Source organism: Chamaea fasciata, unplaced genomic scaffold (assembly GCF_029207755.1).
Source record: "Chamaea fasciata isolate MVZ Bird 193981 ecotype frontalis unplaced genomic scaffold, bChaFas1.0.hap1 SCAF_31, whole genome shotgun sequence".
Lineage (NCBI taxonomy): Eukaryota > Metazoa > Chordata > Aves > Passeriformes > Sylviidae > Chamaea > Chamaea fasciata.
This window is the reverse complement of record NW_027094116.1, coordinates 714,992-741,033: the sequence shown is the minus strand read 5'-3', so window position 1 is coordinate 741,033 and position 26,042 is coordinate 714,992. Positions and strand designations below refer to the sequence as shown.

At 68.0% G+C, this 26,042-nt stretch overlaps 5 protein-coding genes across 6 annotated transcripts; all 5 read left to right on the top strand.

Annotated features, from left to right (window-relative positions):
- Nucleotides 1-876: 876 nt before the first annotated feature.
- Nucleotides 877-2,600, top strand: ACKR1 (atypical chemokine receptor 1 (Duffy blood group)). Its single transcript, XM_066206502.1, has 2 exons — nucleotides 877-922; nucleotides 1,620-2,600. The coding sequence occupies exons 1-2, from the start codon at nucleotides 902-904 to the stop codon at nucleotides 2,598-2,600; spliced, it is 1,002 nt and encodes a 333-aa protein (XP_066062599.1). The 5' UTR covers nucleotides 877-901.
- A 1,582-nt stretch (nucleotides 2,601-4,182) lies between these two features.
- LOC136302870 (serum amyloid P-component-like) lies at nucleotides 4,183-5,050 on the top strand. Its single transcript, XM_066206464.1, has 2 exons — nucleotides 4,183-4,246; nucleotides 4,431-5,050. The coding sequence occupies exons 1-2, from the start codon at nucleotides 4,183-4,185 to the stop codon at nucleotides 5,048-5,050; spliced, it is 684 nt and encodes a 227-aa protein (XP_066062561.1).
- A 344-nt stretch (nucleotides 5,051-5,394) lies between these two features.
- Nucleotides 5,395-7,314, top strand: LOC136302869 (mucosal pentraxin-like). Its single transcript, XM_066206463.1, has 4 exons — nucleotides 5,395-5,635; nucleotides 6,095-6,185; nucleotides 6,286-6,455; nucleotides 6,638-7,314. Exons 1-4 carry the CDS (start codon nucleotides 5,572-5,574, stop codon nucleotides 7,231-7,233), a joined length of 921 nt encoding a protein of 306 aa, XP_066062560.1. The 5' UTR covers nucleotides 5,395-5,571; the 3' UTR covers nucleotides 7,234-7,314.
- Nucleotides 7,315-8,291: 977 nt separating this feature from the next.
- On the top strand, nucleotides 8,292-11,197 carry DUSP23 (dual specificity phosphatase 23). Of its 2 annotated transcripts, XM_066206644.1 has the most exons (4): nucleotides 8,292-8,375; nucleotides 9,632-9,904; nucleotides 10,771-10,952; nucleotides 11,064-11,197. In XM_066206644.1, exons 2-4 carry the CDS (start codon nucleotides 9,635-9,637, stop codon nucleotides 11,071-11,073), a joined length of 462 nt encoding a protein of 153 aa, XP_066062741.1. In that variant the 5' UTR covers nucleotides 8,292-8,375; nucleotides 9,632-9,634; the 3' UTR covers nucleotides 11,074-11,197. The 2 variants fall into 2 exon arrangements, with proteins under 2 accessions (XP_066062741.1, XP_066062742.1); XM_066206645.1 differs by lacking the exon at nucleotides 11,064-11,197 and having other exon boundaries at nucleotides 10,771-10,956.
- A 2,820-nt stretch (nucleotides 11,198-14,017) lies between these two features.
- Nucleotides 14,018-25,092, top strand: IGSF9 (immunoglobulin superfamily member 9). The gene is made up of 20 exons (XM_066206703.1): nucleotides 14,018-14,320; nucleotides 14,602-14,793; nucleotides 18,185-18,337; nucleotides 18,466-18,617; nucleotides 18,791-18,908; nucleotides 19,031-19,172; nucleotides 19,333-19,478; nucleotides 19,584-19,726; nucleotides 19,801-19,941; nucleotides 20,018-20,134; nucleotides 20,501-20,651; nucleotides 20,765-20,888; nucleotides 20,960-21,135; nucleotides 21,229-21,479; nucleotides 21,563-21,647; nucleotides 22,002-22,172; nucleotides 22,308-22,353; nucleotides 22,904-24,082; nucleotides 24,580-24,725; nucleotides 24,827-25,092. Exons 1-20 carry the CDS (start codon nucleotides 14,269-14,271, stop codon nucleotides 25,018-25,020), a joined length of 3,879 nt encoding a protein of 1,292 aa, XP_066062800.1. The 5' UTR covers nucleotides 14,018-14,268; the 3' UTR covers nucleotides 25,021-25,092.
- The last annotated feature ends 950 nt before the right edge of the window (nucleotides 25,093-26,042 follow it).

Here is a 26,042-nt window from a genome sequence, read left to right as displayed (position 1 = left end):
TCAGCACCTCCCCCCAAAGAGCAGTACCCCAACCCCTGGAGATCCCCAGGCCTTTTGCTCCCAAATCTGCCCCTCAGCCCCCCCCAAATTGTCAATTCCCAGATTCCTCCTCGGCCCTTTCACCCCCAAATGTCCTCCAGCCCCTCAGTGCCACCAGAGTCCCCCAGCCCTCACCCAACCCCTCCCAAATTACCTCCAGCAACCCTAATTCCCAACCCCGGAGCCCCCCCTGGCCTTGTTTCTCTCCAGGGATGTTCCCATAAGGCCTGAGGGCCACCAAAGCCACCAGCCCTGTCACCAAGCTAGGCCAATGCCACAGCGTGACCCCCAGGAGCCCTTCCTTCCAGGCCTTCCTTCCTCCCGAGGTAAAGCCGGGCAATTCCATGCTCCAGGGGCGCTGGAAGGCACCGCGGGGTCCCCTCAGTGCCCACCCGCTCCTGCACCCCAAAGCCCTCCCTGACCCTGGCTCACACCCCGCCGGCATCCCCTGAGCAAGCCCCGGGAGCATCCCCATAGCGCCTGGAAAAAGACAATTCCTAATTAATTTGAGTTGTCCTGCCAAGAACTGATCGTTTCCTGCTCGAGAAATTGTGACGGCTCCGCGGTTTTCCCGGCAAGCGGCATTCCTTGTTTTCCGCCGGGTGCCAGGCGGGAGGGCGGCTCTGGGGGGCAGCTCTTATCTCCTGCCCGCAGTCCTCGGCTCCCTTTGGAGCGGGAGGAGCGGAGCCGAGGGAGGGAGAGCCGAGAAGTCACCCCCGGACACCTCCAGGCACGTGGGCACTGGTGTGTGGGTGCCCCAAGTGACCACCCCAGTGACCCCCCCTGAGCCGCGGGCGCCGCCCCCGGCACCCAGCGGAGCCCCCGGACTCAGAGGAGCCGCTGCCATCGTGGGAAACCCGTCATGGGCAACTGTGTCCCCGTGGTGAGTGACCCCCCCAATTCGTGTCCCTGCCGCTGCACCCAAGGGTGTCACATCCCCACCGACGGGAGGGCTGGGGGTCCTCGGTGTGAGGGGGAATATGAGGAGGATCACAGGGGTCCCTGGTGCTGAGCAGGACCATGGCAATCCCCAGTGCTGAGTGGGGTCCCAGGAGTCCCCAGCACTGAGCAGAGCCGTGAGGGTCCCCAGTTCTGAGCAGGATCATGGGGGTCCCTGGTGCTGAGCAGGACCGCGCCTCGCAGCAGGGGCTGCTGGTAAATGCTCCCTCACGGGGAGGCTCTGTGGGCTCTGCACCCACCGTCCGGGGGCTGTGTCCACCCTCCGGGCTCTGCACCCACCGTCCGGGGTGTGTGTCCACCCTCCGGGCTCTGCACCCACCGTCCGGGGGCTGTGTCCACCCTCCGGGCTCTGCACCCACCGTCCGGGGTGTGTGTCCACCCTCCGGGCTCTGCATCCTCCCACAGGGCTCCGTGTCCCTCCTGTGCAGAAACGGCCCCGTCCCGCAGCCCCGGCTGTCACCAGCCGTGCCCCCACCCCGTGCCCGCAGCGTGTCCTCTCCTGATAACCCGCCCTGCCCAGCCCGGGATCCCGGCACCGCCGGGGGGCAGCCCCATGGCCGGGATCAGGGGGCTGCTGTGGGATGTGGCACCTGCCTGACGCCCATCCCCCTGATCCGCAGACCCCCGACACCCTGGAGACCCAGGGCTCCGTGGACCTGGAGGAAATCATGGGCGACCTCTCCTCCTTCTACGACGACAGTTACAGCAACGACACCTTCCTGGACTACGACGCCACACCCTGCCACAACCGCTTCTGTCCCCTCTTCCAGCGCGTGGCCCCCCCTTTCCTGGCCGTCACCTGCGCCGCGGCCGCGCTGGCCTCCGGCGCCCTGCTGGTGGCCCTGGCCAAGCGTCCCCAGGCGTGGCGGTGGCCGCGGAGCCGCGCTCTGGTGGCGCAGCTGGCGCTGGGCACGGCGCTGTTCGCGGCGCTGCTGCCGGCGCTGGCCGCGGGCGTGGCGAGGGGTTGGCACCTGGGGACGTGGCCGTGTCGCCTCACGCACCTCCTGTGGCACTGGAGCCTCTTCGCCCAGGCGCTGCTGGTGGCCAGCGGCTCCTGCGGCACCGCCTGGGCTCGCTGGGACCCGCGGAGCCGCCGCCGGGCCGTGGCCCTGTGGGCGGTGGCGCTGCTGCTGGCCATACCGGCGGCTCTGGTCAGCGGCGTGGCGGCGGGCACCAGCTGTGTCCGGCGCAGCGTGGCCATCCTGGCCCCGGCGTACCTGCTGCACCTGAGCCTGTGCCTCTGCCTGCTGCTGCTGCTGCCCGCGGGGCTGCTGCTGGCCGCGCTGGCCGTGCCGCGCCTCAGGGCGAGCTGGGCGGCCGGAGCCAGGCTCATCTGGCTCTTCCTGGGGCTCTGGGGGCCCTACGGAGCGGGGCTGGCCGGGGATTTCCTGCTGCAGACCAAGCTGCTGGAGCCCACCTGCGGCTCCTTCGAGCACTTCGACCTGGCGCTGGGGCTGAGCGAGGGGCTGGGGGTGCTGCACTGCGGCCTCGGGCCCCTGGCGCTGCTGCTCGCCGGGGGCTGCCGAGGACTGCCGAGCTCCGGGGGCTGCAGCGTGGAGCCGAACAGAGCCACGGCACCGGGCCTGGAGCCCCAGCCCTGAGCCCCGACCCCCTGGCGCCAGACTTGGCTCCCTGAAACTGGACCCTGGGCAACCAGCCTTGACCACTCAGAGCTGACCCCTGGCCTCCCAGCACTGACCTCAGCCCTCCTCCATCTCCTCAGATGCCCCACACCAGTCCCTGTGCCCCCACCACCCACCCCTGTCCCGTCCCGCACTGGTCTGGGTGACCCGGCACTGACCCTTGGCCATCTGGCACAAGCCTTGGTCTCCTGGCACCAACCCTTGACTGCCCAGCACTGGCCCCTGGGTGCTGACCCCTGGCCCCACAGTGCCCCCCCAACCCCACAGCCTCTGTCCCACACCCAACACTCCCTCAGGACCCCCCATTCCATGCTCAGCTCGGTGCCCTCCACCCTCTGTCCCCTCCCTTGGGGTCTCAGTCCCTCTTTGGGACTCGATCCCTCAACTGGCCAACGCAGAAAGCTCTGGGCTGCCCGGGGGGGTCACCCCAGGCTCTTGGGGAATCCCCGAGGCTCAGCCCCAGCCCTCCCTCCCTAGGCCAGGGTGAGATTTCGGAAGTGATGGGATTTTTTCCATCTCTCCTGACAAGCTGAGAGGATCCAGTGGAAATAACACACAATAAATACAACGGCCAGAGGCACTGGTCCAGCCCAGTTAATGGGCTGGATGGGACTGGGCGGTGATGGGGGGCCCGGGAGGAGGACAGGAAATGGGGGGCGTATGCTCCTCGTGCTTCCAAATTGGCAGGAAAAGTTCCTAAGGAAGCTGTGCAGCCTGCCAGAGGGGAGTGGGGGTCAGAGCCCACGAGGGATGGGCGCGTGCAGTCACGGGGTGTGACACGGGCAGAGCAGCGGGGGGGACAATGGGGCTGCTCTGCCTGAGCCAGGCCCTGCAAGACCTGGGGGCTCATCCCCGCTAAACTGCGGGACTGATCGCTGGGGAATGAGCCCACATCGTCCCCACAACCGGGAATCCATCAAACCCCTGCAGGGACTCCATACCCCCAGCCTGGACTCTGGACCCTCAGCCAGGGAGCATCGTTTGGGGTAGGCAAAACCTTCCCCCTTCCCACCTGCCTGTCCCCTTGGGACCCCCCCAGGACACTGGACACTCAGCCACCTGGTGTCCATGGCTCATCTCTGTCCCCTCAGGCAGGAAAGGGAGAGCAGAGCCCGGGATGTGCCCGAGCTGTGGGCCAGGGGCACCTTTCCCTGCACCCCTCGGATGATCCCAAATCAAACCAAGTCCCTCCCACGGAGGTTTGCCCAGAGCAGGGACACCTGGGGAAGGAGTGCCCAGGGTGTCCCCACCCCACCACCCAGGTGGACACACGGCTGGGGTGTCCCTGTCACTGGGAGGGGGGGACATGCCCAGGGCTCTGCTCCAAGGGGAGCCCCGTGCAGGCGGGTGACCCAAGGTCTTGTGGCACGGCCGCGTGATGGCATGAAATCACCCACCCCGGGCATGAAATCGCCCCTCCCGGGCACGCCGGGCTGCTGGGGATGGGATCGGGGGGACACATCCTCCCACCAGTCCCCTCCCACCCTCGGGCACATAAACCCGGCAGCAGCGGCACTCCCGCCCGGCTCCAGCACCGACCATGGGCCACCTGCAGCTCTGGCTGCCCGTCCTGGCGGGGCTCACGGGCATCCTGGCCCAGGAAGGTAGAGGGGACACCGGGGTGGGGGGACAGGAACCAGCACGGAGCAGGGCAGGTCCAGGAGGGACCTCGCATCACTCTCGGTCAAAGAGGCTGGAGGATGCTGGAGCAGGGAGTCACCTCGGGGACAGTCAGAGAGGGCTGTGGGACACCCCAACCTCCCAGCACGACCCCTCTGTTGTCCCCAGACCTGTACCGAAAGGTGTTCGTGTTCCGGAAGGATCCCAGCGACGCCTACGTGGTGCTGCGGGCGCGGCTGGAGCAGCCCCTGCAAAACTTCACGGTGTGCCTGCGCTCCTACACCGACCTCACTCGGCCCCACAGCCTCTTCTCCTACGCCACCAAAGCCCAGGACAACGAGATCCTGCTCTTCAAGCCCAGACCCGAGGAGTACCGGTTCTACGTGGGGGGCAAGTTCGTCACCTTCCGCGTCCCCGAGGGCCGCAGGGACTGGGAGCACGTCTGCGCCAGCTGGGAATCCGCCACCGGCATCGCCGAGTTCTGGCTCAACGGGAAGCCCTGGCCGAGGAAGGGGCTGCAGAGGGGCTACACGGTGGGGGCCACGGCTGCCATCCTGCTGGGGCAGGAGCAGGACAGCTTCGGCGGCGGCTTCGACCTCTACAACTCCTTCTCGGGGGAGATGACCGACGTCTACCTGTGGGACACGGGGCTGTCCCCGGACAAGATGCGCGCAGCCTTCCTGTCCCTGCGCCTGCCGCCCGCCCTGCTGGCCTGGAAGAGCCTCAGCTACGAGGTGAAGGGAGACGTGGTGGTGAAACCCCGGCTCCGGGAGGCGCTGGGGACCTGAGGGCTGCAGGGTCTGCGGCGGGGGTGGCCTCGGTCCCCCCTGTCCCCTCCTCATCCCCATCCTTCACCCCCATCTCCCCATCACCCATCACACAGCACCCATCACCTCTACGACCCGCAACGAGGAAGGTTCCCCAGCTAGGGACAGGGTTCCCCTGAGTGCCACCAACACCCGGGGCACCCCATTCCTCTTCCCACGCCCCCCGAGCTGCCCCACGGCCGTCCCTGCACAGGCAGGACACGGATCCAGCGGCTCCGGCGCTGCCCAGCCTCACATAGAGTCAGGAACGGGAAGGCCCCTCCCCTGGGGACAGGGGAATTGTCCCCAAATCCCGCCCCAGCGCTCAGGCACCAGCCCCGGCCCGATTGCCCAACAGCCCTGGGGCCTGGGGACGAAGGTGACTGTCGCCACAAAAGTCACCGTCACCCTTGGGTGTCCTCTGAGCAGCCTCTGAGCAGCCCCGGGTTGCTCCGAGGTCCCCCCTTCCCACAGCGGTGACAGTGGCCGGGTCCCTTGGTGCCATGGCGCGGCTGTGGCTCTGCCTCCTCATCCTCGCTGTGCTCTTCAGCCCCGCGGCCCCACGAGGTAGTGACGGGGGGACACCGGGACCCCCCCCCCCCCCGGGGGACATGGGGAAAGAGGGGTGCAGAGGGGGGCACGGGGACATGCTGGTGGGTTTCTGGGGGCAGTGGGGCACCCTGAGTGATCCCAAAGGGTGTGGGGTGGGGGAAAAGGGGGCTATGGGGGAGCCCACAGTAACCATGCAGTGAAAGGGGCACCCCGAGCTCTGCAAGGGGGGGACGGGGACCCCCGATGCCCTAAAAAGGCCACCCGGAGCTCATTGCAGGGGGCCGTGCAAGGCACAGGAATCTTGGCAAGGGTGGGAGGAGAGGACCCGATTGCAGCACAGCAAGGGCCCAAAGGGACACCCCGAGGACCAAAATGGGGGGTCAGCAGTGGGGGGCGGCAGGGACTCGCCACTGGGGTCCCACAGGCGGGAACAGCAGGGCAGGGAGAGCCCCAGCCCAGCTCTGGGTGCTGCAGAAACAAAGAGGGCCGAGATCTGGGCGGAGCCACCGGCACCCACTAAGTACCACCTGCTGATGCTGACCTGTGAAGTGATCGGAGACCCCGGGTAAGGTCCCCCACCCTCCCTCCCACCGCCCGGCATGGCCCCGGGTCACACATGGCCATGCCACGTGTGCCCCTGCTTGAGTGACCCCGGCCCCGTGCAGGCCCCAGGAGTTCCTGTGGGAGAAGAAAGGAAGCCCAGTTCCCCTGCAGAAAGGCCCCGAGAACGTCCTGCTGCTCCCCTCCTTCAACGACACCCACCAGGGCACCTACACCTGCACAGCCACCAGCCTCCAGGGCAGGGCTGTGGCCACCTACACCCTGTGGATAGATGGTAGGGATGGCACCGAGGGGACAGATGGGGACGCGGGCTCTCCCCTGCTCCCCACAGCTCGTCCTCACCACCCCATGTCACCCTGTGCCACAGCCGGTGGTGGTGGCACCGCCCCGGGCGCTGATGCTGGAGGCCACCTCCAGCAATGGCAGGAGCAGCCACCTCTGTCTCGCCCCTCCCAGACCTGGCGAGCTCGGTGTTCGTGTTCCCCCAAGAGTCCCAAACCGCCCACGTGCAGGTGACGGCGAAGCTGAAGGAGCCCCTGGACAACTTCACCGTGTGCCTGAGGTCCTTCACCGACCTCACACGGCCCTACAGCCTCTTCTCCTACGCCACCACAGAAGAGAGCAATGAGATCCTCCTCTTCAAGCCCAGGCCCGGCCAGTATGAGCTCAGCGTGGGGGACAAGCCCTTGCTCTTCACAGTGCCCATAAGCCTCGGGGAGAGCGAGCACGTCTGCGTCAGCTGGGAATCCTCCACCGGCATCGTGGGATTCTGGTTCAACGGGAAGCCCTGGCCGAGGAAGGGGCTGCAGAAGGGCTACGTGGTGGGAGTGCCGGCGTCCATCGTGCTGGGACAGGACCAGGACAGCTTTGGGGGCGGCTTCGATGCCCGGCAGTCCTTCGTGGGGGAGATTTCGTCCGTGTACATGTGGGACACGGGGATCTCCAACTCAGGGGTGGTGTCGGCCATGTACGACAGCCCCGAGCAAGCCCCCATCTTCGGCTGGAGGAACTTCCCCTACAGAACTGTGGGCGAGGTGTACGTGAAGCCCTGAGGCTGTGGGGGGTGTCCCTGATCCCTGCTGTGTAACCCCCTCCCCCAAAGCCACCCAGCATCACATAAAAGGAGAAATGGGTTTCTGGTGGTCTTTGGGGGCCGGGGAGCGGGTTGAGGCCCACCAAGGCACTGCGGGCCTCAGGTGATGGATCCAGGCTCAGAAGGGAAAGGGAGGAAGGGCTCCCAGCCCTTGCTCTGGTTTGGGGACAGGCAGCTGAGCTGGGGATGGGGACAGGGTAGTGCTGGGGTTATGTGCACCCCTGGGAGCCGCTGGGCACGGTGGGGCTGGCATTGGGGCAGAACCCAGGGGCCAGGACTGTTGGGGTCAGCCCTGGGACAGCCCAGTGTCCCCGGGCTTGGGGAGGTTCAGTCCCATGTCCCAGAGCCCAAGGGGGGGGCAGTCCTGGAGCCCCTGGGGGGTTCAGCCCCATGTCCCTGGGGGTTCAGTCCCAGAGCCCCATGAGCTGGGGGATTCAGACAGAGCTCTGGGGGTGAACTCCTGGAGCCCTTGGGGTTCCAGGGGGTCCAGCTCTGTACCCGGGGGATTCAGCCCTACAGCCCCGTGTCTCACACATATCCGGAGGGTCCAGCCTTGTGTCCCGCTGGCGCAGTCCTGGAGTCCCGAGCTGTTCAGCCCCATGTCCTGGAGCCCCTGGGGGTCACTCCCAGCGCCCCGGGGTGGCAATCCCGTGTCCCGGCGGCCTCAGTCCCAGAGCCCCGGCAGGATCATCCCCGTGTCCCGGGGGTGTTCAGCCCTGGGGTCCCGCAGCCCCCTGCCTGTCCCGGGTGATTCAGCCCCCCCAATCCTGCCGAGCCCCGTCCTGCTGGGTCCACCTCGCTGTCCCGGAGGTTCAGCCCCGTGTCCCGGCCCGTGCCTCCCTTGTCTCTCCGCGCTCCCCGACACCCAGTCGACCTCCGCCGCGTCCCCATTCTCCGCTGTGTCACCCCCGGGCCCGCCCGCGCCGCCTCCGCCGCTCGCTGCCGCCTCTCCCGGCCCCCTCCGCTCCCGCTCCGCCACAGCTTCCCCTCAGCTCCGCCTCACTTCGGCCCAGCTTCCCTTCAGCTCCGGCCCAGCTCCGCCTCAGCTCCTCCTCACTCCGCCCCGGCTCCGGCCCAGCTCCGCCCCGTGCGGCCTCCCCGGTACGGCGGGGCCGGGGCGACACCGGGGGGACACCGGGGGGACACCGGGGGGACACCGGGGGGAGCGGAGTGGGGCCGGGGCCCAGCGGGGCTCGGGCCCGGAGCTGCGGCCCGTGGGGAGGGGGGAGCCCGAGCTGGGCGGCCACACGGGCCCGGGGGGCTGATGAGGTTCTGGGGGGTCTGATTTGGGGGACAAAGGTCTCTCCTGGGGGGTGAGTCTGGGGGCGGGCTGGGGGTCCTGACCCTGGAGTGGGTCTCAGTTCTGGGGTCTGAATTTGGGGTCTGGGGGCTTTATTTGGGAGTCCCAGGAGGCCTGGGCAGAGGGTGGAGGGGAGCTGGGGCTTATCCTGGCCACGTTCTCCAGGGTGTGGTTCTGGGGGGCCTGGGGGTCCCGGGGATCCTGACAGGGGGGGTCTGAACTGCAGAGCATGGGGGTCTTGACCTGGGGGTCCTGGCGATCTGGCCAGGTTCTCCAGGGGTTGGTTTTGGGGGGGCCAGGGGTCCTGATGGGCAGGGTCTGAACTGGGGCTCTGGGGCTTTATTTAGGGCTCCCGAGGGTTCTGGCCAGGGGGTTTTGTGGGTGGCACTGGGGCTCCTGGAGGTGTGCTGGGTTCTCCAGGGGGATGGTATTGGGGGGTCTTGGGGCCTGAGCTGGGGGTCCCTGCAGAGGGCTCTCTGGGGTCTGGGGGGGTCTGAGCTGGGGGTCCCAGGGGGCCTGGCCACGTTCTCGGGGGGGGGGGAAGGGGCTGTATTGGGGGTCCTGGGGATCCTGGAGGCTTGGCCACGTTTACTGGGGAGGAGGTGTTGGGGGTCCTGGGGGACCTGACGTGGGGGCTCTGATCTGGGGGTCTTGGCCAGGGGATCCCAGGGAATTTGAACTGTGACTCCCAGGGGTCATGGCCAGGGGGTCCTGGGGGTCCTGACCTGGCCGTGTTCTCTGGGGGGTGGTACTGGGAGGCATGGGGGCCTGACCTGGGGGGTCCTGGGGATCTGAAATGGGGGCCCCAAGGGTTCTGAGCTGGGGCTTCTGACCTGGGGGATGGCTGGCTAGGGCTCCCAGGGGATCTTCCCTGGGGGTCCCGGCGATCCTGACCTGGGGCTCCGAAATGGGAGTTCCGGGGGTCCTGACCTTGGGGACTCTGACCTGGGGGATGTGAAGGGATCTTCCCTGGGGGTCCCGGGGGTCGCAGCAGTGCTGTCCCAGGGCTCTGGCTCGGGTGGGGTCCCCAGAGCAGCAGTGTCCCCTGTCCCCACAGGCGATGGGGGCATCCGAGCCGCCCAACTTCTCGTGGGTGGTGGAGGGCCGGCTGGCGGGGCTGGCGATGCCGCGGGAGCCGGGGCACTACCGCTACCTGCGGGAGCGCGGCGTGCGGCACCTCGTGTCCCTGACCGAGCGGGCTCCGCCCCACCACGGCTGCTGTCCCCAAATCCAGCTCCACCGGTTCCGCGTGCCCGACTTCACCCCCCCGACCCTCGAGCAGATCCAGAGCTTCCTGCAGATCGTGGAGGAGGCCAATGGCCGCGGGGAGGTACGGCCGGGGACACCTGGGGGGTGATACTTGGGGGACACCTGGGGGACACCTGGGGGACAACTGCGGGGAGACACTGTGGGGGCACCTGGAGAAGGCAACGGGGGAGACTGTGAAGGGGACACCTGGGGTGGTGGTGACACTGGGGGGGGGGGAATCTAGGGGGATAGCTGGGGGAAGACACCAGAAGTGACACCAGGGGAGGGAACACTAGGGAAGACATCTGGGGGACACCTAGGGGACACCTGGGTGGGGATGGCGGGGAGGGGGACACCTTGAGGGGGTGCCATCTCAGGGTGGGGGACACCTTAAGGGTGTGATATCTTGGTGGGGGAAGACCTCAGCAGGGGGACACCTTGAGGGGGCAATACCTCGGGGGAGGGGGGGGTGACGCCTCAAGGGGGGAGATACTTGGGGAGGGACACCTTGAGGAGGGACATTTGGGGGGATGGCACCTTGATGGTGGGGGACACTTTGGAGGGGGTGATATCTTGGCAAGATGACACCTTGGTGGGGGACACCTGGGAGGTAGGGGATGACCTGGGGGGAGATGACATCTCGGGCGAATGACACCTTAATGGGGGACACACCCTGGGGGAGGGACACTTGAGGAATGGCAGCTTGGGAGGATGACACCTGGAGGGGAACACACACCCGTGGTGGGGCTGTGACACCTGGCAGGTGTGACATCTCAGGGGGTTGACACACCTGTGAAGATGAGGGGAGGGGGTGTGAGGGAAGGTGACACCAGGGGGAGGTTCCATGAAGGCAGTGCCAAAGTGGGCATCACCTGTCACCCAGAGAGTGACACCGGGAGCACGGGGAGGTCTGGCAGTGCCACCCACCCGCCGTGTCCCTGTGTCCAGGCCGTGGCAGTTCACTGCATGCTGGGCCACGGCCGGACGGGCACCCTGCTGGCCTGTTACCTGTGTAAGGAGCGGCAGCTGGCCGGCGGCGACGCCATCCGCGAGATCCGGCGGCTCCGGCCGGGCTCCATCGAGACTGCGGAGCAGGAGCAGGCCGTGATCCGCTTCTGCCAGTGCCTGCGGTAGGTGCCAGCCTCCCCGGGGTCCCCTGTCACCGTGGGGGTCCCTTACCCCAGCTGTGGCTCCCAAATGTCCCCAGTCCCGGCTCACCGGTGGCATCTACCCCTCCACAGGCCTGGGTAGCGTGGTGAGGAGACCTGAGCACGTGGATGGGATCCATGGAATTGGGCACTCCGAAGTGCTGGGCGTTCCCAGCCCCATCTGTCCTCTCTTGCATTAAAGGACTGGCCTGTGGCTTCTCTCTCCAGCTCTGGTTTTGAGGTTCACACTGGGGGGATGCCTGGCCATGGCTCTGCTGGGCACCCCCAGACCCGGCTTGGCTGGCAGCTCTATCCTGGGATTTGGGGTCCTGGCTCTGGGGTCCCTTGGGGCGATGGCTCTGGGCTTTGAGCTCCCTCAGGGCCCTGGTTTTGGGGTCATTCAGGGTCCCTGTTCTGGGGTTCTTCGGGATCCTGGCTCTGGGCTCTCTTGGGTTCCCAGCTCTTGGCTCCCGGCTCTGGATCCTGGCTTTGGAGTCCTGGCTTTGGGGTTCCAGCTCTGCATCCTGGCTCAGGGGTCCCTCAGGCTCCTGGTTCCAGGGTCATGGATCTGGGGTCTCTGTGGGCCATGGCTCCGGGTCCTGGCTTTGGGGTCCCAACTCTGGGTTCTGGTTCTGGGATCCTTTGGGGTACTCGTTCTGCAGTCTCTGAGGCTCCTGATTCTGGGGTCATTTGGGGTCCCAGCTCTGGGCTTCTGGCTTTGGGGCCTTGGCTTCGGAGTCCCAGATGTGGGTCCTGGCTCTGGGTCCTGACTCTAGGGTTCCTCAGGATCCTGGTTCTGGCATCCTGGGTTTGGGGTCCTCCGGGTGCTGTTTCTGGGGTCCCATGGGATCCCAGCTCGGGGGTGGTTCTGGCTCTGGGGTCCTTCGGGGACTGTGAGCAGCCGCATTTCGGCCCCCACAGAGCACCCCCAGAGCTGTCACCCGCCAGTGCCCTGGTGCCACGTGGAGGGTGACAACCGTGTCAGCGCCCGGGGGCCGACCCGGGACGTTGATGCTTAAAGTGTAGCTTAGCCGGAATTGAGGCATCTCCATCCAAAAATCCAATCCTGGAAATCTCTTCTCAGCTGCTCCTAACCTTGGTGGCATTTAAATCCTGGTTGGAAGCAGTGTCACCGTCCCCGTTTCCGGGCGGGTGGCACATGGCTGGGAGTGCCCCGGGCACAGCTGGGGCCAGTGCCTCAACCAGCAGCTCCACTGTCCCCAAAGTTCCTTTGGAACGCCACAACGTCACCATCCTCCCTTGGGGACAAGGTGCCAGGGTGCTGACCCTGGCGTGGTGACGCTGGGGTGGTGACACCGGGGTGGTGACACCGGGCACTGCTGGCAATCCAGCTGTGCCCTGCCCAGAGGTGACCAGAATTGGGAAGGGGCTTCACCACAGGGTGTGGGGTCACTCCAAAACTCCGGGGCTGCACAGCTGCCCCTGGTGCCCCGTGGTGGGGTTTTGGGGACACCTGTGTCCCCCAGGCGATGACACACAGTGAGGCCACACCAGCACATGGGGGCACGTAGCTGGGGCACAGCCAGTTTGGGGTGCCCAGCCCTGCGTGGGGGCTCCATGGGGACAAAGGGGACACGATGGGGACAATGTGGCCGCGGTGGGGACACTGTGGCCGTGGTGGCAGTGCTGGACAGCGGTGTCCAGCCTAAGCTCACGGGAGCACATGGGCCGGAGCGGCCGAAAGCTGCTTACGGCAGAATTATTGCCCTTAACTCCGCTGACACCACGCTGTCCTCAGAGTCCCCTGGGCCAGGCCGGGCTGGGGGGGCTCCACGGACCCCCCACCCCCTTCAAGGAGGGCTGAGCTGGGGGGGCATTGCCCCAGCGCCGTTCCCAGGGCTCCCGTGTGGCCGGGCTGGTGTCACACGTGTGGGGTTTGCTCGTCCCTCAGCCCTGGCTCTGAGCTGGGGACACCACCAGGATGTCCCCCCTGTGCCCTGTGTCCCCTCCTGTCCCCCCAGCCTGGCGAGCAGCCCAGCTCCGGCTCAGCCCGCAGGATGGGGACGTGGCACCGGTGGCTGTCCCCGTGTGGGGACACATTTAGGATGGGATTAAAGAGTGGGAGCTGGGATGGGGAAGGGCGAGTGGGGAGCGCTGGCACAGAGGGCCTGGGACATGCAGAGGGGACATGGGACTGGGCTTGCTTGTCACAGCCCCCAGTGCCACCCACTTGTCCTTGTGTCCCAAGGGGGGATCACACACCCAAACCACACAGCAGTGTGCACCCACGTGTTCTGTCCATGTCTCATCCATGTGTCCTATCCATGTCCCACCCGTGTGTCCCCTCTTTGACCCACCACAGTCCCATCTGTGTCCCCTGGTCCCCCCTTGTCCCACCTGCGTGTCCTGCCCGTGTGTCCCACTCATGTCCCATCTGTGCCCCTCCATGGTCCCACCTGTGTGTCGCACTCGTATGTCCCCGAGCAGCCTCCCCCGTGTGTCTCACTCATGTGTCCCACCCACGTGTCACCCGTGTCCTATTCATGACCCCCCGTGTCCCTCCCCAGTCCCACCCATGTGTTTCACCCATGTGTCCCCCCTTCGGCTTCTCCCAGTCCCACAGTGTGTCCCCATATCCCACCCATGAGTCCCCTTCGTGTGTCCCACCTGTGTTTTTCATTCGCGTGTCCTCTCCAGTCCCTCCCCGTGCCCTCCTCGTGTCCCCGCTGTGTCCCACCCTATGTCGCACGTGTGTCCCACCCATGTGTCCCACTCGTGTCCTCCCTCTAGATGCACCTCCCGTAGCCCCCCGTGCCTCCCCCGGTTCCACCCGTGATCCTCCATGTGTCCCCCCCACGTCCCCCTCGCTGTCCCCCCCATATCCCTCAATGTCACCCCACATCCCCCCCGCTCCCCCTGCCCCCCTCCGGGCACTACATTTCCCAGCATCCCTCGCTCCCCGCTGTCTCGCTCCACCATTGGCCGCCTCGGGAAGCGCCCAGCGGCGGCTCCTGATTTGCTGTCGCCGCGGCAACGGGCGGCGGGGGGCGTGGCCGGGGCGGCCCCTCCCGGCGTCGCGGGTTTGTTTGCGGCCGCCCGGCGGCGGCGGCCGGAGCCGAGCGGACCCGGACGGACCCGAACCGAGCCGGAAAGAGCCGAAAGCAACCGGGAAGAGCCGAGCGCAGCCGAGCGCGGCCGGCCGGGCATGAGGAGCGGCGGGACGAGGAGCCCCCCGCGCCCCCCGCCCGGGGCCGGTGCCCCCGGGGCTGCCCGGCCGAGCCCGCCGGTCCGCGGGCCCCGGTGACGCCGCGGGAGCCGCCGCAGGGGGGCCTGGGCTATGCGGTGGTGGCTGCGCGCCGCCGTCCTCAGCCTGCTCGCCGGAGCCGGGGGTGAGGGGCCGCCCCGGGGAGCGGGGGAGGCGCGGCGGGGCCGGTCTGGCCGGTGCCGGGTCCCGGGGAGGCGGGAGGAGGCGGGGGACAGCTGGGGACACCGGGGCGGGGGGCTCCGGGGGCGGGAGGAAGGTCCCGGTGCGTCGCGGTGGGATCGGTTTGACCAGCACCGGGTCCCGGCGAGTTCCGGGGGCAGGGGAAGGGTCCCGCTCCGTCCCGCCCCGATCCCGGTTCATCCCGGCGTGTCCCGTCTCACCCGTGGCCCGGTGCCGGTCCCGCAGGCAGCGGCCGGAGCGAGCCCCGGGCCGTGGTGGGGCGCGTCGGGGGCAGCGCGGTGCTGGGCTGCGGGCTCCTGGGCGCACACGAGGCGCGCCCGCCGCTCTACGTGATCGAGTGGGTTCGCTTCGGCTTCGTCCTCCCCATCTTCATCAAGTTCGGGCTCTACTCGCCGCGCGTGGACCCCGAGTACGCGGGTGAGTGGCGGGGACGGGGCGGGCGGGGGATCCCGGGGCCCCCCCGTGGGCTGTCCTGTGTCTCCACTCGCCATGGTTGGGTCCTACCGGGTGCCGCTGCTGTTGGACCACCTTAATTCCACCCCCGGGGAAGTGGGGCGCTCTTCCAGGAGTCTCGGGGGGCGGGAGGGGACAGTGAGGGGCCAGGGAGGTCCCTGCAGCAGGTGAGTCCCAATCCCCATCTCCAGGGATGGCAGGAGGGATGGGGGTCCCCAGCTGGCAGAGGGGATGCAGATCCCTGCCCAGCCTGGCAGCAGGAGGGATCCTCACAGGGCAAAATGTGGGAGAAGCCCCCCAGCCCATCCCCGTGGCCTCTGTCTGCTGGGGCATCTCCCGCAGGACGGACTGGCCCGGCACTGCCCTGGCCGTGTCACCCCGGGCCGGTGTCACCGGGTGCCCCGTGCCGGGGGCTGCGGGCGCTGCCTCGGCCCGTGCGGGTCGCCTGAAGGTTGAGGCTGGGGAGGGGATTTCGGGGGAGCTGCTAATTGGAGCAAAGCTGGGCCGGGGACTGGCTGGGCGTGGGAGGGGGATATTCGCTGCTTTACGGGGTATTTAAAGTGAGCGATGGCAGAGCCGGAGGAATCCCAGCGACAGGATCCCTGCGAGCAGGGAGGGGAAGGCCACAGAAGTGTCCCCTGGGGACAGGGAGGGCTGGCAGCCCGTGGGTGATTTGGGCTGAGCCCAACCCCGACGTTCTGTGCCAGCCACGCACCGAAATCCGTGCTCCGACCCTTCCTCGGGGGACCGGATCATGCCCGGATCACGACCCAAACCCGGCTGCCAGAATTGTCCCCTGCCTAAAAATCACCTCGTTTGGGACACCCACTCTCCTGCTGCCCCTTCCCTGGCCAAACGGGAGGGTGCGGATTTTGGGAGACGCCTGGGGACGCTTTCAGCACCTCCGAGTTGGCTCTGGGGGACCAGCGGTGACAACGAACCCCGCGGCCAGGACAAGGCACCTGCTCTGCCGGGAGGCCAGGGCTGGGCTCCTGTTACCTGAGCGCCGAGGGGCCCCGGGGCTGCCGCAGCTCCGGTTACCCAGGAAGGGGCTGGCAGTGTCCTGCCTGGGCTGCCCGCAGCCCCCCCGTGTCCCCTCGTCCCCGCCGCCAGCTCGGCCCCGGGGGCTGCAGGAGCAGATTGGGATCAGGGCTGGGGGAAGGGGCTGGTGGCTGGAATGAGGGCGAGGTGGGTGGGCAGGGGGGCTGGCGGCCGTCGCCATGGCAGCGGGGCGGCTTGTTTTCCATCCGCCGGGAAGGGATGGGCGCTGGGAAGGGCAAGGGCAGTGGGTGCAGGGCGACGCCAGGCCCCTCTCTTCGGCGCTTCCCAGGTGGATCGGATCAGGTGTCGCCCAGAGGAGCCACTGCTGTCACCAGTGTCCCTCCTGGGGAAATCTGGGGGGTCCTGGGGACAGGGTGGGCTGCAGCTGCCTCTGTGACAGCACCTGGGGAGACGGGGTCGGCTCTCCCCTGGGTGCCACCACCACCCACAGTGTCACGGGCCACTGTCCCCTCCCCTAGAACAGGGTCGGTGGTCTCAGGCCCCCCCCCCCCCCCGGCTCTGGCCGCGTGGCGGGGGCTGCAGCCCCCTTTGTGTCCCCCCCTCCCCTTTTTGTCCCGCTGAATGTCGGTTGCCAGGCGCGGGGGGATGCTGGGCCACAGGGTTTTGTTTTTGCAAGGTGGTGGAGGAGGAGGAGGGGGCTGGGGCCGGCACAGGGGGATTAGAGGGAGGCTGAGGGGCGTCCCCAGGCCACTCTGATCCCTTCCAAAGGGACCTTTGTTCGGGAGCCGGCTGCTCCCGCCGCGCCTGGGGCTGGGGGCTGGCAGCTGCTGGCAGGGCCGGGCTTCCCAGAGCTTCCCAAAGCTGTCCCACTTCCCAGGGCCCGGCGTGGGAGCCAGGTCTGGGGTGAGGGCTGGCAGACCCCTCGTCCCACAGCTGTGGGGTGAAGGCAGAGGGGTGGGAGACAGCTCTGGGAAGGGTTTGCACGTGTTTGTGTGCGGGGTTCGCACGGCTCAGGGTGGATCTCGGTGCCCAAACCCGCCTGCCCGGCTCCTGCCACTCCTCCTCCTCCTCCTTCATCCCTGCCGGGCTCGTCTGGCGGGACACGGAATCCGGTGGGACGCGGAATCCCAATCCCGCTGCCAGCGGCGCGCGTGCGGTGCCAGCCGGGACTCCAGTGCCTCGGGCCGTGCGTGGGGACTGTCTGTGACACCGGGAACAGCTGGCAGCGGCGTTCCCCAAAACCTGTGTTGGGAACCCCTCGGGAAGCTGCTGGTGCGGGGATGCTGACAGAGCATCGTGGGCTGCTCTGGTGCTTCCGGTGCCGGGGCTGTGACCCTGCCGTGGTGTCCCGGGAGCAAAGGCACCTGGCCCGGGCCGGGGCTGACCGGGGTGGGAGTGCCGGGGCAGGGGATGCCCGGGCGATGGATGCCCAGGGTAGGGGGTGCTCCGGACAGTGGGTGCCTGGGGGAAGGGGATGCTCAGGGCAGTGGATGCCCGGGGAAGGCGGTGCTCGGGATGGTGGGTTCCCCGGACAGGGAGTGCCCAGGCAGTGGATGCCCGGGACAGGACCCGGGACGGGGGGTACCCGGGACAGGGGGTGCCGGTGCGCTCGTTGGGGGCCGCTGGCCGCGCACCCCAGCCTGGGCTGAGCCAATTGCCCGCTGCACCCTGAGCCGATTATGGCTCTGATAATAGCCCGGGGGATTAACGGGCTGCGCCCGCTCTCGCTTCGGCCCTTATCCCTCTCCTCATCAAAGAGGCCGCGGGGCGTGGGGCTGGCGCGGGGCGAGGCCCCCACGGCCTGGGGGAGCCCCGGTCACCGTGTGCCCCCGGGGAGCTGCAGAGCTCGTTCCGGCGAGGCGGGCGGGGGTTCACCGTGACCCCCCCGTGCCGCGGGGAGCGGGGCCGGTGCGGGGGTGCCGGGGCTTAGCAGGGCTCCTAAGGGTGAGAGCGCCGGGGGGGCTCCCAAGGGGAGGGAGCCGTGGGGGAAGAGTCCTCGGGAAGGGGGAAAGGGGCTCGGGGGAGGGGTGTGCAGCTGGAGGGGTGCTGGGACCAGTCCTGCCCGGCCACTGGGAGCGATGCTCGAACTGCGTGGACCCGCCGTGCTGGGGGACCCCGCCGGGGCCGCCCTCGGCGGGGGCGGGTGGCAGAGCCACTGTCGCCTCCTCTCCGTGTCACCCATGTGTACAGTGCTGTATGTCGTTGTGACCAACCTATGGCACCGCCGTTCCCAGCCCCCCGTGGTGCCAGCGTGGGCGGACGCCCTGGGGAGGGGATGGCCCCCGGGAGGGGGTGGCCCGGGAGGGGGTGGCCCGGGGACGTGGCTGTCCCTGAGCCGCTGCCGGGTGCACAGGTCGGGTGCGGCTGGAGGAAGGTGCCTCTCTGCGCCTGGACCTGCTGCGTGCCGAGGACCAGGGCTGGTACGAGTGCCGGGTGCTCTTCCTCGACCGGCACAGCACCGATGCCGACTTCCAGAACGGCACCTGGATCCACCTCACCGTCAACGGTACTGGCCCATCCCACCCTCACCTGCTCTGCCCGCGTCTCCCAGGGCTGGCTCTGGAAACACTGGGTTTCCACACTGAGTTGAGCCAGATGTGGGGGTGAGGGTTTGGATCTGGATTTGCCTTCCAGCACCCCCCACCTTCCTGGAGACCCCCCCTGCATACGTAGAGGTGCGGGACCAGGCTGCACTGAGCCTCACCTGCAGGGCTGTTGGCAACCCCCAGCCTGTTGTCACCTGGAAGAGGAGTGACCTGCCTGTTCAGAGCGGGGACACGGTGCAGGTGAGGGCAAAAAACCGCTGGTCACCCTTCTATGGGGTGGGGCCAGGGTCTCATGCTTGGCTGTAGAGCAAGTGCCCATCCCCACTGTGGTGGCACTTGCCTGCTGTCACCACCCTGTTGATGGGGCACGTTGCTGTCCCTTGGTGGCCGTGCCACAGCTGGTGCCATTGCAGGTGAGGAACGGGACGCTGAGCATCGCCGTCGTGGAACGTGCCAGTGCAGGCACCTACACGTGCCACGCGTCCAGCAAGGAGGGCACTGTCACCCACACCACCCGTGTGCTCGTGCAGGGTAAGGACAGGTGGTCCCTCAGCCCATGGGACACAGAGGGAGCCATGGCGTGGTCGGTTTTGGGAGCAGCTGTGGCCATCCCCTGTCCCAAGCCCTCACTGGCCCTCTGTCCCACTCCTCAGGGCCACCCATCATCGTGGTGCCACCCCAGAACGTCACTGTCAACATCTCCCAAGATGCCTTTCTGGCGTGCCAGGCTGAGGCATACCCAGGGAACCTCACCTACACCTGGTTCCAGGGCAGCAGCAACGTCTTCCACCTCAGGTACGGCGGGAATGGGGATGGCACCGGGGCTGCTGTGTCCCCCAAACCTGGCCCCGAGTGCCAGGGACAGGCAGGGTGTGTGGTGGGGGCAAATCCATCATCCCAGGGCAGCAGGGACGGTCCCAGCTGTGCCAGTCACTGCTGTCCCATCCCTTCCCAGCCACCTCCAGGCTCGGGTCCGTGTCCTGGTAGACGGGAGCCTCCTGCTGCAGCGAACAACCCCAGACGACGCTGGGAAATACACCTGCACCCCCAGCAACGGGCTCTGGAAGCCGCCTTCTGCCTCGGCCTTCGTCACAGTGCTCTGTAAGTCCCCCTCCTGCACCCCCAGGCCCTAGGGGTCCCTGCTGTGGGGGCTGTGGTGGGAACAGTGGTGCCCCGTGGGGACCCCAGCCCCGTGTGTCCCCGCAGACCCAGCGCAGGTGACCACCATGCTCCCGGAGACTCACCTGCCCAAGGGCATGCGGGGTGTGATCCGCTGCCCCTCCAGAGCCAACCCCCCCCTGCTCTCCGTCACCTGGACGAGGGACGGGCGCCCGCTGGAGCTGGACAAGGTACGGCCGCTCCCACCCCCTGCAGCCTTCCCACCTTCCCAAATCCTTCCTCCTCACCCGTTCCCCTCTCCCAGCTCCCCGGCTGGTCCCTGCGGCCCGACGGCTCCATCGTCATCGCGACGGGGAACGACGACGCGCTGGGGCTGTACCGCTGCACGCCCTACAACAGTTACGGCACCGCCGGCGAGTCCCGGCCCACGCGCGTCCTGCTGAAGGTGAGGAGCCCCTCGGGGTCCCCTCCTGGCTCTGCACCCCCTGCCAAGCCCCCCAAACTGCCCCTCTGCCTTGCAGGACCCTCCCGCCTTCACGGTGCGGCCCAAGGAGGAATATTTCCAGGAGGTGGGCCGGGAGCTGGTGATCCCCTGCGCGGCTCACGGGGATCCCCCCCCCACCATCACCTGGGTGAAGGTAGGGGCTGCTGCTTTGAGGGGACAGTTAAGCCCCCATGGGGACAGAGATTGCTTTTGGCCTCCAGGGCATCATTTCTGGGGCAGTGTCCCTATATCACTTCTTTGTCTGTGTCCCTCTCCCCACGAATGCTGGGTCCCATCCCAAATTGGGGTCCCATCACGTGGTTCTTGAAGGACCTCAGGTCACTTTGCTTGGCTGTCCTCCATAGAACTGAAAACACCTTGCCCCATGGCTTCCAAACCAGCCCCAGGGTGGCGGGTCATGTCCCCGTTTTCAAGTTCCTAGTGTGGCAGTGTCACAGTTCTGGCCGTGCATGGGGGTGGGTTGGTGGTGGCCCCCCATCAGCGTGTCCATGCCCCACAGGTGGGCAGTGTGGGGAAGAGCAGCGCCCAGGTGGATGGAAACAGCAGCCTCATTCTCCACCCCCTCATCAAGGAGCAGCATGGAGTCTGGGAATGCACGGCCACCAACCAGGTGGCCAGTGTCACTACTGCCACCTCTGTCCACGTACTGGGTGAGCTGCCCATCACTGGTGGGCTGGGATGGTCCCGGGGTGGGCAAAGAAAATGCCACCCCATGCTGGAAGGGGTGGTCCAAGCCCCCCAGTGTGACACTGCTGCCCGCCAGGTACCAGTCCCCATGCTGTCACCAACGTCTCCGTGCTCCCACTGCTGCTGGCAGCCAACATCTCCTGGGAGCCAGGCTTTGACGGAGGCTACTTCCAGAGGTTCAGCGTCTGGTACACCCCGCTGTGAGTGCCCAGCCCTGCCGTGTCCCCTGAGGGCCCTCAGCTTCAGGCTCACGGGTCCCTCCTGTCCCCAGGGTGAGGCACCCGCCGCGGGCACACCATGACTGGGTGTCACTGTCAGTGCCGGCGGGGGCTCAACACCTGCTGGTGGAGAACCTGCAGCCGGACACCAGTTACCAGTTCAGCGTCCTGGCCCAGAACAAGCTGGGCAGTGGCCCCTTCAGCCAGATCGTCACCTCCGTGCCCAGGGGTAAGGGGAGCTCCCCAAAACACCCCCGGTGCCCCCTCAAGCACTTGGGAGGCTCCCGTTCCCACCTTGTACCACCTTCCGCTTTCTCCTCAGGCTTCCCAGTGACCACAGTGCCTCCGGAGCCGCCGGCCATGACCGTGCACGTCTTCCTGTCCCCACCGCGGGCTTTGACGGCCAACGAGACCGTGCGGGGGGTTCTGCTGCGCTGGGACCCCCCTGCCCGTGCCTCGGTGGCCCTGAGCGGGTACGCGCTGGAGCTGCGACAGGACAAGGGTGGCTGGGAGGTGCTGGAGCGCTCCATCCCCGGCACTGACACCCAGGTGCTGGTGCCAGGGCTCATCAAGGTGAGGTCTTGAGCCGGGTGCTGGGGTGGGTTAGGGCTTGGTGGCCACTGTGGCCGTGTGATTCATGGTCCTGTGTGCTGCAGGACGCCTTCTACGAGTTCCGACTGGTGGCCTTTGCTGGCAGCTACATCAGCGACCCCAGCAACACAGTGAACGTCTCCACGGCGGGTAAGGCTGAGCTGCCACACCAGGGACAGAGGTGTGAAACATCCAGATTCCAAAAGGAGAGCCCCCTTCATGCTGCTCCCACCCCCATGTCCCTGCTGCTAAACTGGGGTCGTGGGCAGAGCAGGACCCCCAAGGCTAAAGCTGGAACAACCACCACAGATCTGCCTCGGTTTCAGCCTCATGGACCAGAGTGTCCCCTCTCCTGGTACCCATGGTGGGGGGCACAGGTTCCCCCAAGGGCAGAGCAGCCCTGGTGGGGCCAGAACAGGCTTTGCTATGTCCTCATGATGCTGGTGACACGTGGTGACACGAGGGGGGCTGTGCCTGCCTGATGGGGTGCCCTGTGTGTGGCAGGGATGGAGGTGTACCCGTCCCGCACGCAGCTGCCGGAGCTGCTGCCGCAGCCGGTGCTGGCGGGGGTCATCGGGGGGATCTGCTTCCTCAGCGTGGCCGTCATCTTCAGCACCATGGCCGCCTGCATCATGAACCGGCGCCGCGCCGCGCGCGTCCGCAAGCGCCGCCAAGGTACGAGCCGGGGAGGGGACAGGGGACAAGGGACAGGCCAGCCTGGGTGGGGACCGAGTGGGTGCCGCTGTCTCCTCCTCATCACGTTTTGAGTTGCTCGCCGTGTGATCCCCCTGTGTTCTCATGGCCTTCCAGATCCACCACTCGTCTTCTCCCCCAGCAAGAAGCTCCCACCTCCACAGTAAGTCACGCCACGCCATTGCCACGCTCTCTCCCTGTCCTGCCATGTCACTGTCATGCTCCCTCCATCCCACTCCCTTCCTGTCCTACTCCCACCATGCCACGTTCCCTCCCTGTCCTGCCGTGCCGTGCCATGCCACGCTCCCTCCCTGTCCCTCTCTTGTCATGCCATGCTCCTCCACATCCCATTCCCTCCCTGTCCCACTGCTGCCATGTCACTCCTCTGGTTCCACTCCCACACATCCTACTCCCTCTCATCCCGCTCCTGCCCACACAGGCCATGTTCCCATCCCTGTCCCTTTCCCTCCATCCCACTGCACTCCTCATCATCCCTCTGCCACTGGCTGGGGGCACAGGGACAGGCTGGGGACAGCCACCCCCTGCTGCCACTGACCAAGGTTGTTAGGTGCGGGCTGCTGGGGCTGCGGCTCACCCCGCGCGCTCCCTCTGGGCAGTTCTGGCTGGAGAAAGGATCGGGAAGTGCAGGAGCAGGGCTGTGAGGGCCCAGGAGCACGGCTGAGGGTGCTGCAGCTGCTGCCTCTCCCTTGCAGCAATGCTCGTGGCCCTGGTAGCCCCGACAGCACGGTGAAGCTGAAGCTGCAGCCGTCGCCGTGCCGGAGCCTGCACCGGACCCTGCTGTGGGGTGAGAAGGCCGGCACCAGCCTGGGGCTGAGCATCGCCGGCTCCCGCTACCCCGGCTACGAGAGCCACGGCCGGGAGCACGTCCCACTGGAGCGCATCTGCCGCGGCCCCGACGGCCGCTTCGTGGTGGAGACCGACCCGCGGCCACAGCTGGACCCTCCCCGGGACCCCCTGGAGCCCTACCACCAGCTGCCCGCTGAGGAGGAGGAGGAGGAGGAAGAGGACGAGCCCGTGTGGCACAGGGGGGTCTCGCTGCGCCCCCGGCCCGCGGGGCAGCCCCGCCGGGGCGCCCGGGCCTCCAGCCACCGCCACGGCCGCTACTTCGGCTACGGCAGCAGCAGCCCCGTGGACGAGGCCGTGGCGTTGAGCATCACCGACGTCAGCCCCGTGGCCTCCGCCGCCGCCACCCTGCCTTACAGCGCCGGCCAGGAGCCCCCCGGGCCCCGCCACGGCCCCCCCTGGGACTCACCGCCCCGCCAGGGCTCCCCCCAGCCGACCGTCGCCCCCCCGGTGTCCCCTGGCCCCCCGGCCATCAGCGGGATCCTCCAGTACCTCAGCCTGCCCTTCTTCAAGGAGATGTGTGTGGACGGCGACTGGCCCCCCCCAGAGGAGCCGGCGGAGCCCCCCGGTGCCGGCGCCCAGCCGGAGCCCCCCGCCAGCCCCCCGCGCACGGGGCGGACGCTGTGCCCGGACTGCATTGACACAAGTGCCAACGCCACCTCCCCACCCGCCACCGCCGCGTTCCTTGAGCCCCCCCGGCTGCTGGTGGGCCCCGCCAAGGCCTCGCTGCCCGGCTCCCCCTCCTGGCCCCCCAGCCCCGGGGCTGCCCCCCAGCCGGCCCCCCATCTCCGGACTGAGGCCCCGGGGCGGCCGCCGGACGCTGCAGCCCCGGAGAAGCTCCCGCGGGGCAGCCTGACCAGCCAGAGCAGCGGCCGGGGCAGCGGCTCCTTCCTGCGGCCCCCCTCGCTGGCACCATCCCTGGGGGGCACTTTCCTGGGCACCCCCCTCGGGGACGGGGGCAGCTGGCACAGTGGGGGCTCGGCAGCAGAGGAGGGACGGGGCAGGATGGATCCTGGCGCCGGGAAGAGGTGAGCCGTGGGCAGGGCACTGGGATGAGCTCCTGGAGCGTGCTGGGGCAGCTCCGGGCCTGTCCCACGGAGCTGGGATGGGGTGTCCTGGCACGGAGCCACCTTGCTGCCTCCCAGCCCTGCAGTGCCCTGGGGACACCCCCGCACTGTCCCTGTCCCGAGAGACCACTCCAGTTCTCCGCCGGCATCCCTGCCAGCTCCCCGCTGTGTCCCCACATCCCTCGGGGTGGTGCCTCGTCCCTGGGATCTGACGGTCATCCTTGGGATCTGCCCCTGACACCCATCCCTGGGTACCTGTAGCTTGGGGTGTCTCCTGACATTCATCCTTGGGGTCTCATGCCCATCCCTGGGATCTAACACCTCAGGGTCTGCGCTGACCTGCATCCCTGGGCTCTCATACCCACCCCCAGGGTTTCACTTTTTGGGGTCCCCGGGGTCCCACACCCATCCCTGGGATCTCACGCCCTCGGGCCGTGCCCTTTGCCCCCTCCCCGCAGGAGAAACACCTCGGTGGACGAGAACTACGAGTGGGACGCAGAGTTCGCCCTGGAGTCGGAGCTCCTGGAGGCGCTGCAGCTTTACCGGGGCGCGGCCCCGGCCCGGCCCGGCTCCTCCATCGCCCTGCGGGACCTGCAGCGGCACAGTGAGTGCGGCCCCCCCGCGCCCCCCACCCCCGTGCCCAGAGCCCCGTGGCCGCCCCGGCGGGTGCTGCGGCGGGGCCGGACGCTGCCTATCTCCCTGCAGAGCCCTGCTCGGCCCCGGTGAGCTCGGTGTCAGCGGAGGCGTTGGGGACGGGGGGTCCCCCGGAGCGCGGCCAGACCCCCCGCCCCGAGGGGCCGGGGGCGCGGCGCCGCAGGGAGGGGGCTCAGCAGCGGCGGCAGCGGGTGGGCGCCCGCGGGTGCTGCTCTGAGCGCTTCGAGCTGGCCACGCTGCTCTAGGGACCCCCGGGACCCCCTGGGATCCCCCGGGTCAGGCGTGAAAGGATGGGCAGGAGGGGAATAAAGAGGTGTGAGAGCAGCTCTGGCTCCTGTTGGCGGGGGGCGCCTAGCATCCCCAAGGCATCCAGGGTTCTGCCACTTCCCCCTCCTTCTAAACACCCCCCTCCTCGTGCCCATGTCCCCCTTCATCCACCCCCATCCATCACCACCCACCCCCATCACCCATCTCCCTGCAGGCCCCTATGTCCCATGGCTTCCACTCGATCCCACCCCCCCCATCTTCTCAGTTGCTCCCCATCTTCTCGGTGTTCCCCTCCCACCTCGAACCACCCTCCGTGCCTTGTGCAGGCTCCCCTCTTGCTCTCCCCCCATTTTCCTCTGTCCCCATCTTCCCCACCCCCTGGCCACAGCATCCCATTCCCTGCTCGCATCTTCCCAGCCTCCCCCTTTCAATTCCGCCCCCCCACCACCGCAGTCCCCCCCATCTTCCTGATACCCCCCATCTTCTCGTGTCCCCCCACGAATTGCTCTGTACTCCCATTTTCCTCATAGTCCCACTTCCCTCATGTTTCCCCTCATCTTCCTAGTGACCCTTCCCTGGGGTGCCCCCCCATGCTCTGGTACCCCCCCATCTTCTCAGTGTCCCCCTCACTGGGTTGTCCCCCCATTTTCCTGGTGCCCCCGCCCATCTTATCGCTATCCTCCCCAACGGTATCCTCCCCATCTTATCTGGGTGGCCGCCATTCTTGTCCCCTCTCCAATGTCCCTGTCCCCTCCCGCTTTCCGCAGTCCCCCCCCGGCCCCGTTCCCCGTTCCGGTGTCCCCTCCCTCGGTTCTCCCCCTCCTCCTCGTCGTCCCCCCGCCCCCGGGGGGGCGTGGCCTGGCGGCGGCCCCGCGCGCGGGAGGGGCGTGGCCCGCGCGCTCGTGCCCTTATATGGCCATGGCTGGGGAGCGCGTCACGGGGGTGGGGGCAGACCATGACGTCACCGGGGGTCGCGCGTGGGCTCCGGCGCGGGTCACGT